Source organism: Sparus aurata, chromosome 2, assembly GCF_900880675.1.
Source record: "Sparus aurata chromosome 2, fSpaAur1.1, whole genome shotgun sequence".
Taxonomy (NCBI): domain Eukaryota; kingdom Metazoa; phylum Chordata; class Actinopteri; order Spariformes; family Sparidae; genus Sparus; species Sparus aurata.
The window spans coordinates 15,562,298-15,577,615 of record NC_044188.1 but is presented as its reverse complement, the minus strand read 5'-3'; the positions used below and the strand labels follow the sequence as shown (position 1 = coordinate 15,577,615).

The 15,318-nt window shown below is 40.3% G+C and overlaps 1 protein-coding gene across 1 annotated transcript; it reads left to right on the top strand.

Moving 5' to 3' along the window:
• Positions 1-102: 102 nt before the first annotated feature.
• Positions 103-14,407, top strand: fxyd6 (FXYD domain containing ion transport regulator 6). The gene is made up of 8 exons (XM_030401039.1): positions 103-362; positions 7,850-7,903; positions 8,384-8,407; positions 10,077-10,112; positions 10,272-10,346; positions 10,591-10,627; positions 10,731-10,789; positions 13,034-14,407. Exons 2-8 carry the CDS (start codon positions 7,855-7,857, stop codon positions 13,066-13,068), a joined length of 315 nt encoding a protein of 104 aa, XP_030256899.1. The 5' UTR covers positions 103-362; positions 7,850-7,854; the 3' UTR covers positions 13,069-14,407.
• Positions 14,408-15,318: the final 911 nt, after the last annotated feature.

Sequence of the window (15,318 nt, the reverse complement as noted above, 5' to 3'; positions counted from 1 at the left end):
AAAGACCATCACGAGCTGTCAATCACACACGGGGCTGGCATTATGCTCAGGGTCTATGTGATGGGTGTGTGTGTGTGTGTGAGAGAGAGAGAGAGAGAGAGAGAGAGAGAGAGAGAGAGAGAGAGAGAGAAAGGGAGCGAGGGAGGGAGAAGGAGAGGGAGCGACACTGAGGGTTCAACACACTGGATAAGCAGTCACTCCAGGAGCCACACTGTTATCCATTACATCTCTTTTTCACAGGACAGGTGGATGTGTGCAGTGTGAGCGGCACATATTGACAGATGAGAATATCTGGAGCTAAAGCCGTGTGAGACGAGCTGATTGATTTCTGTGGGGTGGATTTCAGTTTGGAGAAACAAGAGGTAAGTTGACACGTGCATATTTGATGTCTTAGGTGGTGCTTGTGTTATCTTGTGTTATTTTATTTTTTATTTTTTTACCTCCAGAGGACTCATGATATTCCTAGAAAATGTGCTTACATGGAAAATGGAGAGTGTGAATAAATGGTGCAATTAATCATGATTTTCAGTGAATCACACACATCTATAAGTAAATTTAGGCTTTATTACGCCAACACGTGTGGTGTTTGCAATATCCACACACTGCTGAAGATGCTCATGCCATTCTCAAGGCTTCTCCTTGTGTATCAGTGCTATAACATGAGGGTGTGTCTGCTGCCACTGGTCACTGTAACCTTCACCGGTTGCGCGGCAAAATACATACAAGCCCTTACCCAGATCATCTGACGTGATTGCTCTCTTAAACAGTAAGTCGAAAAAGCAAAAATATCAGATGATGTCACTGTCTGTATTCTAAGCGCGTAAGCTGCTGTCACTGGAAAAAAAGCACAAAAAAAGGCACCAGGCGGATGATGCTTCCGCTCCATCAGACGTTCCACAGGTTGGGACGCGCGAGTGGACGTCACAGATCGGGTGTCGAGATGATATCGCGCCGATTGTTTTTCGTGAGTCAGTGAGCGGAAGCTCGTAACACATACGCCACCTATAACAAACAACAACAACAACAACAACAACAACAACCCTCTAAATGAGTGTGTGCGCGATTTCCATTTCTCGACAGCCACACCCCTCTCTCCTGCTCCTTGTGATATGATAAGTCATTTTAACCCATTATTTGGAGGCAGTCGCCATGGTGATAACGCAAAGTGTGGGTCGACGCACACTGCTGTCATCGTGATGTAACATCATAACGGTGGCACATATAGGAGGCTGATTGTCCCCCCTCCCCGCACACACACACAAAGGTTATGGAGACCTGTGGAGTGACCTACTTATCTGCCCTACATTATCTTTTATTACTGTCGAAAAACAGGAAACAGCTTTTTTCAGTGGACACCGGGACACTTCTGTTTTTAATTTGTTTGCAACACATAAAAGCCTCCGGGTCATTAGTCATGGATGTGCTTTCAGAGACCTGCACACGCACAAAAGCGTGGATCAAAATCTGAAATTTTCCAAATTGATGATTATCAACCTCCTATTTAAAACTTTCCACATAAAAACACATGTAATATGCATAATGTACAAATGTCCAACATGAGGATCACACTAAAAACACAGTAAGGGGTTGGTTGGGTGTGGTCTCGTGTAAGACCATCGAAACTGTGGGCAGAATCTGTCATTTGAATATAGTTCTGCTCTCATCTCGTCCATGTTTTCGATATTTCACCAATTAAACTGTAAATTAAGATGTCAGAAGTTTGTGTTAGATTGATTTAAAGCCGGATAGTCTGATGTCAGTAGGTTAGATCATCATTTCTTCCATCTCTCATCGAGCTTTTTATCACTCTACTGCCATGATCTAATCTACGTTATCGTCTCGTTGTTCCTGTTGCTTTTGGTTATGTTGTCTCTTTGATCGCCTTCCTCTGTCATCCCATTTCCTGACCTTCCCTTTTTCATGCTTTGTGTTTTTTATACTGGAAATGCCACAATCATACAACTGACTGCCCTCGCCCTGCCCTCACTCCTCAGACAGTGTCTCCTCTGGGTGCCCTTCGCCTTGTACTCTCCTCCCAAATAACGTCTGCTTGTCTCCCATTCTCTCCGTCTCTCAGCCTGCCCTTTCATTGTTCCCAAATTACAGAAAACAGCCTCCTTTCCTGCTTTTTCCCTTGTCCTGCCTGCCCTTTTCTTATTCTGTCCTCTCAGACAAAGATGGGCCTGGCGCTGGAACTTAATATTGTTAACAATAGTGCAGATGAGGTAGGTTAAAGGAAAGACGGAGAGCCAACTGCTCAGGTACCCCGTATCACACCTAGAGAGAGAAAGGCTGCTGCTGAAAAGCTGCGTGATACATTACATTGGCCAGTGCCAATGCACCGAAAATCTCTGAAGAATTCTCACGGGACAAATGTGACACTGACCTACTAATGGTTAAAAAAACGCCCCCATAGGCCAGACTTCTAGCGAACCCTAACATAAGTGATATTCTCTTTTGTGATCTCACCACTCGTCATTTCTTTTTTCACCTGACAGTCAAAATGTTTTGTTTTATTTGTGTCATGTAGGAAGAAACCGCTGTACAGACTTGTCAAAGGTATGCCGAAAAAGGCATTTCACGAATTAGTTGAAACTTTGCATTTCTTGAAAAAATGCCTAACGTAAACATATTTTTGCACGGACTGAGTGTGCCCATGCTTTTTTCTCCTCTACTTTGATGTTTTGTAGCTCCAGCATCTTATTCAAGTTTGATTTACGCAAAAAATACACTTGATTAGGATTGGGAAAAGATCATACTTTTGGCTTACCTGGCTTGGTTGCTATAAACACGGCTGAAAATTGGCCCAAAGGCTCGTTGGAAAAATCTAATATCTAGTGTATTTACTCTCAAATATTTCACCATTACAAATTTTGAAAAGCCGCCTCGAACAGTGTTGACTTGGTTGGCAGCCATCCTGCCCGGCTGTCATGCCACCTCTGTTCCTTCAGGGAATGTAATATGACTCGTATTGTATGCAACTGAATCTCTTTTAAATTGAGGTTTCTATTGCCTAAAGGTCTGCTTCCTTTGTCCTTAAAAAGAGAGGCAGGTGGGAATGGACGAGTGAAAGTATTCTGAGTCAGACAGATTGCTCGGCCTTAAACCCCAAACTGTCTGTGGTTCCTCCAGAGTCGAAGGAGCTTGTACAGCGGGCCACTTAACCATTAACACTTACTGTCATATCTGTGCCATTAACACGTCTCGTAGTGAGAGGAGAAACAACAGGGCATCACACCACTCTCAGTTAAGCGTCAACCTTCACTCCAACATCCTGTCTTTTCATTAGCCTCAAATCGACAGAACTATCTTTACACCACTGGAACAGGAGAGCATCTGGCTGAACACACGCCGGGGATGTTGTATAGGAACATTTAGCAAGTGGATAAGTAACTGCCTCATGCAATTTTTTTTTTTTGTTACGGGTTTCTGTCACAAATATACATTTTTTTACTTTTGGTTGATCATTTGTCCAGCCATCTTTCCAATCTATCCCTTTTCGTTTCGGATATATCGAGGTGTCACACCAGCTGGGCAGCATGTGATGATTGAAAACGATGACGAGGGTTTAGAGGAGTAAGAAAAAGGTTATGGGAGACTCATTCTGCTATTGAAGAGGAAGCTCAAGATGACTCATGGTCAAATGTACTGGACAGTATCTCTTTATGGTAGTCAGCGTTCATGCTATTTTGACATTTTCTTGATATTACCACTCTAAATTTGAAGAGTTGTAAAACAACATATCACTTCATCTTATTGTATCACCAAACTTTCTCATTATTGCATAAAATCAACATCAGCAAGACACCAAGACAGATGGCTGAAAGAGTTCAAGGGGAGCTTTCATAACCTGAACTGTATTTCAAAATGAATTAAAGGCAGGCAACAAAACTGATAGAGCAGGCTGGGGCAATGTCCAAAAAACTACAGCAAAATATAGAACTTAATGAATACAAACCATTACCCTACAAAATAGAAAGCCAAACAGGAAACATCTAAACTGAAAACCAAAACCGTGATAGTCAACTCAACAAACTCTCCTGAAATCAAATTGGGAGAAGAAAAAGTAGTACCATCTGTAGAAACACATCCATCCATAACTGTATCTGTGCTGCTTTACTTGTGTCAAGGCAGCTGGTGCTTGTCCCAGTTTGACAGAGTGGGTACACCTTGGACAGGTCATCAGCCTATCACAGGACTGAAACAATCTCCACTCACATCTACAGGCAATATACACAATATAAAGGAAGAATTTCCTATATACATACATATTTGAGATTCGAGATTCAAAGATTCAAAGTGTTTATTGTCATATGCACAGTAAATTAACATGTTCTCAGTTATGCAATTATTATGCAAATGCTGCTTTGTATGTATATCAGACAGTTAAAACAACCGTTAATTTGTATCATTGTATCATGGCCTTTTTATTTATAATGTCTTCATTTGACTGTTTAACGGCTCTAATTAAATTATAGCAGGTGTGCATTATCTATGAGTTACGAACTTCATTTTGAAATACAACAATGTGAAATTACCAGTTATCAGTTATTGGTATCAGCTCAAAAATCTCAGTATCACGCATCCAAAGTAACTGGCCTATACGATTTTGTCCAGATTTTAAGTGTTAGTGGAAATGTAACAACCCCAGCAGTGGTGACGGATACTTACTGAAATACAAACAGACACATACAGATATTTGAAAAATATCCTGTTATGAAGTGATATCACAAAGAAACCAGATTTTTTCTGGTGATGGTTGTATTAAAGAGCCAAGGCACTGCCTCAGTGTGAATAATTTCCCCCCTGCTGTACTCGAGACGGATCATTAATGTGTCTGAACTGAATGTGATGTACAGTTTGGGGGCAGCCATCAATCATCACCACTGATGTGAAAAAGTGATATATCTTTCGAGATGTGACAGGCATGCCTTCAAACACTAATATTGTCATTTCTCATCAGTCATATCTGGGTTTGGTTTTAACTGCGCTGGAAATGTTCCACTCTGAGTACACCATATTTTTGATAATAGTAACCGTGAGAAAAGACTGCAGAGGTTTCAGACTGTGTCGTCACCACTGAAACTAAAGTATTTTTTTCTCTTTTATTTGCAGACATATTCAGTCTGTAATATCTAGTAGCACCTAGCAGAACAGACTTATATCCACAACTTTTATTCAGTGTATAATCTCCTGAAAACAAGTCAAGTCATTGTGTTTTTATTACCTTAGAATGAGAGACGTTTGAAACCACAATCTGATAAATGATGGATGATGAAACATGTGTGAAACATTGTCGAAGAAACAAAAACTCAAAAAGGCTAAATGAGATCTGGAAAAGTGATGGCGTGAAACAACAATAAAAACTGGAGTTGCCTTTCCTAGATGTTTATTAGCAGTACATTAGTTTCACTGAAAAGAAATGCTGACATATAGCATTAAATATAAGCACACTAGTTTGAGCCTCTCTGAGAGCTTGTGGTAACGTCGTGTTAGCAAGATTAATGATAATGTGTGTGTTCAAACAAGAAATGATCAAATCCATTTATCAAAAATATTCCCCAGCAAAAGACAGGTTCAAAACTTGACATTTAAACTTAACGAAACAAACATGAAAATTAAAATAGTGAACTCAAGCGAACTATCTTTCAAACTACAAACTTGTTCTGTTCAAGGTTATAATTCTAGGGGTAGATGCCATTAATCTAATGGATGCCATAGGCCCTCTGTTCTTCTGTTGTCATCTTGTGTCACATTATTTCATAAATGTCCTAATTACTACTGTGTTGCTCAGGTCTGTAAATCAAATATGTGAAGCACACACACACAAACAGCAACTAGGCAGAAATGCGACAGCGGGTTCCTCAGTTAATGACCATAATGGACTGTTTTCATTTAAGTGCACTGTGTCCGCTACCACTGATAGAGTTGTTGATAGACAAACAGCCTGATGGGTAGATGGACATAAATGGACCCAGTCAGTCAGACAGCCAGTTAGTCGGATGGATGGAAATAAAGGAAAAAGCATGTCGGCCGTCAGGTGGACAGCCAGGTGGCACTCTTAAACAGCCGAGGTAAAAGCTGAATTAAATCAAGCTTTTAGACTTTAAAGGCTTGATACATGGTTTGCGTGAAGCTTTGATAGGCTTCATCAAATGCAATGCTTTCAGATCTTGTGGCCTGTACCTATTTACCTTTATCGAAAAATCAATTAATCAATGCCTCCGCCCAGAATATACAGAATCAGACTGATTCCCCAAGACATAAAACCAATTGACAAGTGCTTCTGACTGAACGGCCTGTCCCCTACATCGTGTTTGTTTGCTCCTGATGGTTGATGTACAATACCTCACCAAACTCTTTGTTTGCAGTGGGGAACTGATGGGAAATTACCATGCTATATCTTGACTTAAGAGTTGTTATTCCCAACAGGTCAGTATCTGTGCAGTTGTAAGTGCTCTGGTCATTATGTATTTATAAATGTGAGGACGCAAGTATTACAAAGAGCACGGCTGTAACATACATGCTATAACCATTAAACCTTATTCACACTTTAGTTTCCAGGAGGCCTATGATACGGTGGCCTAAGGTGGCCACTAAAAACAGGAAAAATCCTAGAGGCCCTCTTTGGAGTCAGATTTTGGGTTGTCTGTTCTGGGTCACAGTCATTCTAAGGTAACAGAAACACAATGATTCTTTGTTCTGGAGCATTTTTTTTTTACTCTAATGAAAACATAAAGCAACACTAAGAATACTATATTACATCTCTGCCTCTTAAGCCCCATAAATTCCTTCACACTGGACCTGTAAAACAAGACTATGTGTCTGCAGACATGTTTTGTGGTCCTATGGGTCTTCACTTGGGCTAAATGCTAATGTCATCGTGCTGATATATTTACAAATTATAACATGTTAATGTTTTCAGTGACTGTAATGTTTACCGTTTAGCGTTTGATTGCCCCCCAGGGGACAAATGAAGTTTTTTGAGTTGAATTGAATCAGCATGCTTATATTTCTTAATCAGCGCTGAATGCAAAGAATGAATGAATGCTGGTTTATGAGGAATAAAGGATAGTCATTAAACTTTTAATAATTTGACCCAATGAAGTGATCACCAATGTTGTTTAAGGGGTACATGAATCTTAAAGTTCACCTAAAACCACACGTCAACTTAATGGTGAAGCTAGAGGAAAAGACTGTGGGTCTTTAAAGTCATTAGGCTTTATCCTTTGGGAACCATAGATGTCTGTAGAAGATTTCATTGTTGAGATATTTCTGTCTGGAGCAAAGAGGGGGACCCACAAATTGAAAGGTCGTCATTGCCATCCCTGGAGTCATACAGCTAACGTGTTTAAAAACGTACCTGGCCGACTTTGCACCTCCTCCAAAATGTATTCACCGAAGCAAAATAGTTTAACATGAACGCATTTTGCCGGAGACACAGTTGTCTGTGTGCATTGAACAACCTACATGAAAATAGGCCAAGGTTGTGTGATGTCCACAGGGAGGAAAAGGCGTAATGTCTGCCAGGAAAAGAGAACATGTAAGCAGCAGGCTCCGAACATGGATCGCTATGCAAGATAAAAACTATACCCTGAGGCATCAGTCAAACTCCAGGGATTTGGACAGAGCCAGTGCTGTGATGTGATTCCCACTTTCACACACACCACTTACTGTATAGTCTGTGGAGTGCATATACAAACCGTTTGTGTACATGTGTTCAGTGTTATTGTTTATGTCTCGCTGTGCAGGGGCATATGTGCTGGAGTAGTAAAACAGACCTCTCGCTGTATTTTTTTGTCTTTCATTCGCTCTCTCACCCTCCCTCTTTATTACTCTATGTCAACAGTTGCCATGGAAACTATTTTGCTCTTCTTCTCTTCACTCCTGGTGTGTGTGGCTGGTAAGTACCCACAGACACACACACGCACATCCGTGCACACAGTAATTGTCCATAGGGAGGCAGTGTTGGGGCAAGCGGTTATGTTACATGAAAAGGCTTCTCACTGGGTGTGTGCTCACAGCAAAACATCAATTAGTACTTTAGGGCTTTGTGTGTCGGTTGGTTAGTCACTGACTGTGTGTTTGAGGTCTGTTTATAGTGTATGATTAAGTGCAAGACATGTAAACACACGCTCGCACAGTCGCACACTACAAATAGATGATGTGGATCTGTGATGCCAACTGTTTTTGTGTTAAACTCACAGCTTATGTTAGGTAAACATAGATAGATAGATAGACAGATAGACAGATAGACAGATAGATAGATGGTGTTCAAGTTATTTCTCACTCATGGTCTTCTGTCTCATTTCCTGTGTTTCTATCCTCTCCTTTCTCCTCCGCCCCCTGACCAAAACCACTTCCCTTCGTTGCTGCCTCTCAGCTGTATCAGAGCCCAGTGAGCAGGGTGAGTACCCTTGATTTAATCTCTAAAGATGAGTCACACCTTACTCTCAACAGCCACATATAGATGGGTCTGTTGGTTTCCAGAACCCTTCCAGCGAACAGTGGCAGATGTATGGATTAATTCTGTGTGCTGATTAGAAATAGATTTTTTAGAGATTGGAATCGATACTGAAGAGATGTGTGTGGCTGTTTGGTCGGAAAGAGAGACGATAATGTCTTTGTATGAGAGTGTATGTGGGTGTAAACAATACTAGGCCCTATTACATTTTCAAATCCAATTGCCAAATAAGAAAATCAGTTTTGGATGGTTCTGCAAAACCCTTGATTATATCATATGACAGTATTTTTCTCCAATATCTGACCATGGCAACTACAGAAGAGTTAAGATTGGGAAATCATCAAAAAAACTATGATTAATATTAGGAACAAAACCACTATGGTAAGTTTATTGAGCTTTATGTACAAGAAATAAGAACAAGGTTAATTTATCTATCATTTTACAACACCAGAGTTGCAATGTGAAACTGAGTTTTGGTTCCTTCATGCTACATCACAGATAAACGAAACAAACTATATAGAGTGTAGTGTGAAGGATGAATTGAAGAGTCTCACAGCCTGAGGAATGAAGCTGCTCTGTAGTCAGATGGTGCGGCAGCGGATACTGTATCTGTGCCAGGTTCACAGTAGAGTTCTCTCAAAGTCTGGGAATACAGTTATGAGTGTACATTGTAAACAGGAGGGGGCTGAGAACACAGCCCTGGGGGGCTCTGGTGCTGAGCACTAACACAGAGGAGGTGTGACTGCCAATCTGAACTGTCTGGGATCTGTAGGGAGGAAGTCGTATATGAAATCAGATGAAATCAACAAACATAATTCTGATGTATCTGTTGGTATTTTCAATGTGGGTGAAGACTGAGTGGAGGGCAGTGGATGTGGCATCATTGGATGCCACATCCACTGCCCTCTGAGCCAATTTTGAAAGAAATGCACTGTGTGACTAACTATATCTTGAAGTGCTTGAGATTTTTTTTAACAACTAAGTTCCCCTAAAACTAAAACACTTTCACATTTAAAGGATACACTTAATTTAGATTTTGAGTAGTGATGCCAAGATTATTTGGTCAATCTGTCTCAAAACCACCTCTCAGGTGGAATCCAAATGATCCTTGATTTAGGCAATACATTGATCTAGATCAAGGCCTTTAAGTCTGAAATACTGCAAATCAGAATTGTATCACGATTAAAGGTATGTTTGTGTTGCCAAATCTGAATCTGAATCTTCAAGATCAGACATTTTTGGATTAGTATGAGTATGTTTTGGATCAGATCAAAGTTTCGTCCAATTTAACCAATAGAAAATCATCATTTTGAAATACTGGCCCCTGAAATCTAAACACTTACTTCAGTCTTACTACCATATTTAGTTCTACCCAGGAGCTAATGGTCAAGTGTGGTTTTATGTGATTGGCAGGGTAAGCCAGTCTACTCTATTTATATTTGATTGGATACTCATTAATATAATTGCCCCCTAGCTCAAAAATATGTATACATTTTACAGATTGAGGACAGAGAGGGAGACATCAATTAACAGTTAAAAGGGGCACAGAGTAAGAAGACTGATAAATGTGAACACCTTGGTTCTGAGTTTGTGGTTTATAATGTTTTTACAGATGACCAAAATAAAGTTGAAGACCCATTTGTTTACGGTGAGTTCAGAAAAATATTTCTTCTTTTCAAGAGCAGCCATCATCAGCACATTGATTCAACCTATCAGAGACTTTTGCAATACATGCCACATTGATTACATCTCTTTCTCCTGCTCTCGTCTCTTCTCTGGTGTTCTTCTCCTTGAACTACTTCTGCAGACTATCACAGCCTGAGGGTTGGGGGGCTGGCATTTGCCGTGGTGCTGTTCACACTGGGCATTCTCCTCATCCTCAGTAAGTTAATCTCTGTATGTGTGTGTGTGTGAGTTTGTGTATCATTTTATTATATGCACATGCACTCAATGTAATCAAGTATTATAAGCACATTTAAAACAATTAATTATGAGTTAATTAATCATTATTGCATTTCCACGCCGTGTTACTGCAGAATTACATTATCAGGTAACAGTGACGCAGATAATGTGTCTGATTAATTAGACCTCTGGACAATGCAGCTAAAGGTTGCTTGTGTTTCTAGGTCGACGATGCCGCTGCAGTATCAACCAGAAACCCAGGTATGTCAGTGTCCTTTTATCTGACTGAAAATCACCCCAAACACTCGGCTGTGTAACATGAAATGATTTGGTTACCATGACAACCTGTGGATCCTCTCCTCAGGGCCCCCGGAGATGAGGAGAAGCAGGAGGAGAACCTGATTGTCCCCGTGGGTGAGACGGGTGAGATTTAAACTCTGTCTGCTCCCTCACCTCTGGCTCACCCCCTGACACACATCCATAATAGAGTTTCCCTTTGGGAGAGCCCATAGCACAGGAGAGGAGGGGGCTGATTCAGTGTTCACACATGTTGAACTGTATGTGTGAGACCAGCCCGGTTCCCTGCAAAGAGTGTAATAGACATATTGATCTGATAGAGGATACTGTGTCAGCTTCATGCTTCACCTTGATAAAGTGGGAAAAGTACAAGTGTGCATGAAGGAGCAGTGCCAACAGGGGGCGATAATGATGGGAGCAAAGGATCACTGTTGTGTTAAGAGCAACAAAGTCCACGTAGGCATGAGCTTGATTTATGGTTCAAACACAGGACTTTAACACAGGAGACTGGGTTAGTTTCCCATGTGAAAACCAGGATCTTTTCCTCTACTTCTCTTCTCAAGTAGTTCTGGTGAAAAAAAACCTTATCAAACTGTGAAACTCAAGCAAGCTTTATTTTGAAAGTCTTACCAGATATTGTGTATTTATCATTGGTAACTGGCATGTGGGATTAGAAAGAACGTGTGCCTCTCATGTCTAGGCGAGGCAAAATATGCTTTGATGATACTGGGTTGGAGATACAGACAGACAGGCAGGCAGACAGACAGGCAGAGAGCATAATAGTTATATCCCTGTTAAATTACTGCTGACATTTTCCAAGACATATATTAAGTTTGATTGCATTACTTTCAGCTTGAAAAAAACAACAACTTGTAATTGGTAATTTATTACAGATCACATTTCGTCACCTTTACCCTCCCTGTGGGTGCATTTGAGGAAGCTCCAACATCTGAGATTTCAGAAGTTGCCATCTTTTTAAATGAAAGGAACAACCAACTGCACAATCTTTTTTCACAAGATCTGTGTTTGATTCATGGGTTTGATCTCCGCCACCAGTCATCACCAGAGAATTTCATGCTTTTGTTTTAGCATAATCTCTGTGTTCCACTCTTCTTATTTCAAAGATTGAGATTTCAGAGATTGAAGAGAGAAACAGACACAAACGTCTGGGACATTCTGATTACAAGCTGTCAACAAAAAGTATATTACGTCTTGTAGTGTGTGGTGCGTGTAATCAGCTTCTTTGGTATCACTTAACCATGTTCAAAGAAACCACATTATTTTCCTCCTCAAGAGCTACAGTATAACTTGAATGTTTCTCTCTGACTCCCACATGCACAGCTCATTCCTGCTGGTCATTTGCCCGAATCAGGCTCCTCCATCCTGAATAACCAGTAAATGGAGAGCTAATGTTTAAACAGAATGTCACTACATCTTTCTTGAGGGTACTGCAGTCACCGAACCAGTTTGAAAAGTTGTACTGAACATAGAATTCACAAAGTTGGCAACAGTACTCATTCATGCAGCGCTCAGTTCAAGGATGCTCTGATATCCTTGAACGCACCACCAAACAGGCAGTTTCATAACAGCTCCCGCTTTATTAGAATTAAGCTGATGAAATGTTGAGATCTCGATTAAGTTTGAATTATGCAACTCTGAACAGACGGATTTTCATAATGTAGTTTTTATAATGGGGTCTGGAGGGCACTGGTGAAAGAAGTATTCAGATGTGTAGCTTATATAAAAGTAGCAGTGTCACAGATTAAAAATACTCCACCGCAAGTCAAATTATATTTTGAGTAAAATGTAAAAGTTTAATTCTTTGGTGAAAAGAGTTACACAATTTGAACAAGTTCGTACATGCCGTTTTAGTATAATGCATCGTCTTTTTTATGTTTTGCATCATATTCATCTGATAAGAAACTAATAACCATAACTGTTTAAGAAATGTTGCAGATATACTGGAATAGAAGTATTAAGTAATACTCGAACAAAATACTTTTAAATTGTACTCTATACTTGAGTAGATGTACTTACTGCTTGACCTGAAGAAAACTCCTAATGTCCTTTAAAATAAATACAGCAATACACAATCTTAAAGACCTATTATGCTTTTTCAGCGTGTTATAAATATTCTTGAAAGTCCACGGCAACAAAAGCTGAAAATGAGCATAATGTGTCATTTAATGTGTTTATACTTACCAATCCTTAGAGAGTATAGCAGAACTGTTAAAGTAGTCCTCCAGTTGATTGCCTGTATGTAAAAGAAAAAGTAAAGGAGAGAAGGAGTAAAATATTTAAGAACTGTCTGTGTGAATGCAAGTTTAATGTTTTGCTTCGTCTAACTCACTCGTCTGTGACCTCTTTCAGCTGCAGCGCCTGCAGAGACTGCAGCAGAGAACTGAGGCCACTCCACCGGACCGGACTGCCTTCTGCAATGATGATCAGTTCTATTTGATATTAAGCCACTAAAACATTGGAGAAATTGATGATTATGGTAACTGGTTATATGACGGGGTAAGAGGAGGTATATTAGAAGTGTAACATGTACATAAATCTTTAGCCCGTTGAGCTCAGTTGTGACCGTGCCAGTCCCTTAGTGCTCTTGTCCTTTCCTGTGCCTTTCTGTGACAGTCTCTCACTCCAGTTGTATGTCTTAGCCAGTAGCACCTTTGACACAAGATTGTCTTTGAAGCCCCAGAAGAATTTTTGATATTGTGTAGTCTGCTGTTCACCGTTTTGTATTTAATGCCTTCAGGTTTTAGGATTTGTCAATTTGTTGTTTATTTTGTTAATTGTCCTGGATAATATTTGTCACATTTGGATTATAACATATATGCATATACTGTATACTATAAACCTATATAAGTACATCTATATTAATACATATAGTTTACAGATAAGATAAACAGTTAAATATTCCTAATTTAGGTCTACATTTGAATGGTTGGTGTGTGTTTGCGTGCAGATGTGTATATATGTGCGTGCATATCCTGTATATGTATGTGTGTATATCACACATGCATGTGTATTTCTACGTGTAAATGTAATGAGCCTTATATGAGACAATCTCAACTGCCACAGCTCTCTGACTGAGCACAGGAATCGTTTGCAGGTCTCTGCGTGAGCTCCTCCAACACAGTGTTTCACATCTAGAGTGGAGGGAGCTCCTGCATCAGCTGTCTCACTGCCTTCTTCTCCACTGCTGGCTCTGCCTGGATTAACTATTCTCCAGCAGACTATGATTAGTTTCACCACACACACACACACACACACACACACACACACACACACACACACACACACACCCACACACACACACACACACACACACACACACACACACACACACACACACACACACACTCTGTGAAGCCTGTTCTTTCCTATTTAATGTCGGTCACTCAAATGTCATGATGTTCTGAAAAGCGGTGTAAAGTTTCCGATAGGAGAGACACAAAGTTTGAGCGATTTGAGAGAACATTTGATATTATTTATGAGCAAGACTACATTAATAGTAGCCTAATGTAAGCCACATCATAGCCAGAGAACAGATGAACAGTGTTTGTTGTGAATCTCCTGTCTCGTCAGGCGCTCACCAAACTCAACTTTGAGTATATCTGTTTTAAAAGACGACCGCTGTACAAATAAAAGCTATGTTTATTCTACGCATGAGGCCTTGTTGTGTAGCAACCTGTTGTACTTTTGGCATAAGTAAATAAAAGTATGTCTGACCACACATAATCAAGTCTTTCTTTTATCCTTGAACATCAATTCTACAAGTGGCCCCGAAATCAATCTGGTTATTTCCCCATCAATGTCAAACCAAGGTTACAAGATGACACCTCAGGCTACGAATGTGCAGAGCTGGTAACATGTTGATCATTCTCCTGTGATTCCAAAGGTTGGCAGATATATGCTCTTTATTAGCATGAGAGTACAAACTTAACTGACTGAAACGGTAAATATGTAACTGAGCGGCAAGTCTGATATATGGCTGTGGGTGTGTAGAGGTGGTTTGTGTGTGTGTGTGTGTGTGTATGCGTGTGTGTGTGTGTGAGTGTGTGTGTGTGTGTGTGTGTATGTGTGTGTGTGTGTGTGTGAGTGAGTGTGTGTGAGTGAGTGTGTGTGTGTGGGTGGATCTACGAAGTGGGAGCTTGGTCCGCACCTGCCTATGACACAGTCTGTGCCACACACATACACCTGGACAGAGGTATTACCGAGCCTTCTTCAGCTCAGGTGAGTGATAACTCGCTTTTCTGAATAAATGTGCGTACAAATCTATCTGTTGTGTGCACTTCAGGTACATAAAATAACTGTTACTGTGGGATATAGGACTAAGTTTCTTGTGCGTGTAATGTTAATCTTTGTTAGTTAGTTGATGTCTGTGTATATCTGTGTGAAATCGAAAATGATTGCATTGTTGCAATGAAAAGGTAAGTTACTCCATTATTTAACGAGGCAAAATATAAACGCTCACATGCTCCAGTTAATATGTGTTGTAAAACTAGGTTTAGAGGACAGACAGCACTCTGTCGTCTACTACTTGTTAATTTGAATCATTGCTGTACTTTAGGGGTGCTGTGCTTGTCTGCCAAAATTCTACATTATTAGGTGGAATACTCTTTCCTGCCACATCTATAGCCTCAATCACA

Coding starts and splice junctions, on each gene's coding strand:
- fxyd6 (XM_030401039.1), top strand. CDS start 7,855: ATGGAAACTATTTTGCTCTTCTTCTCTTCACTCCTGGTGTGTGTGGCT. Junction 8,408..10,076: donor ATCAGAGCCCAGTGAGCAGG/GTGAGTACCCTT, acceptor ATGTTTTTACAG/ATGACCAAAATAAAGTTGAA. Junction 10,790..13,033: donor TGTCCCCGTGGGTGAGACGG/GTGAGATTTAAA, acceptor GACCTCTTTCAG/CTGCAGCGCCTGCAGAGACT.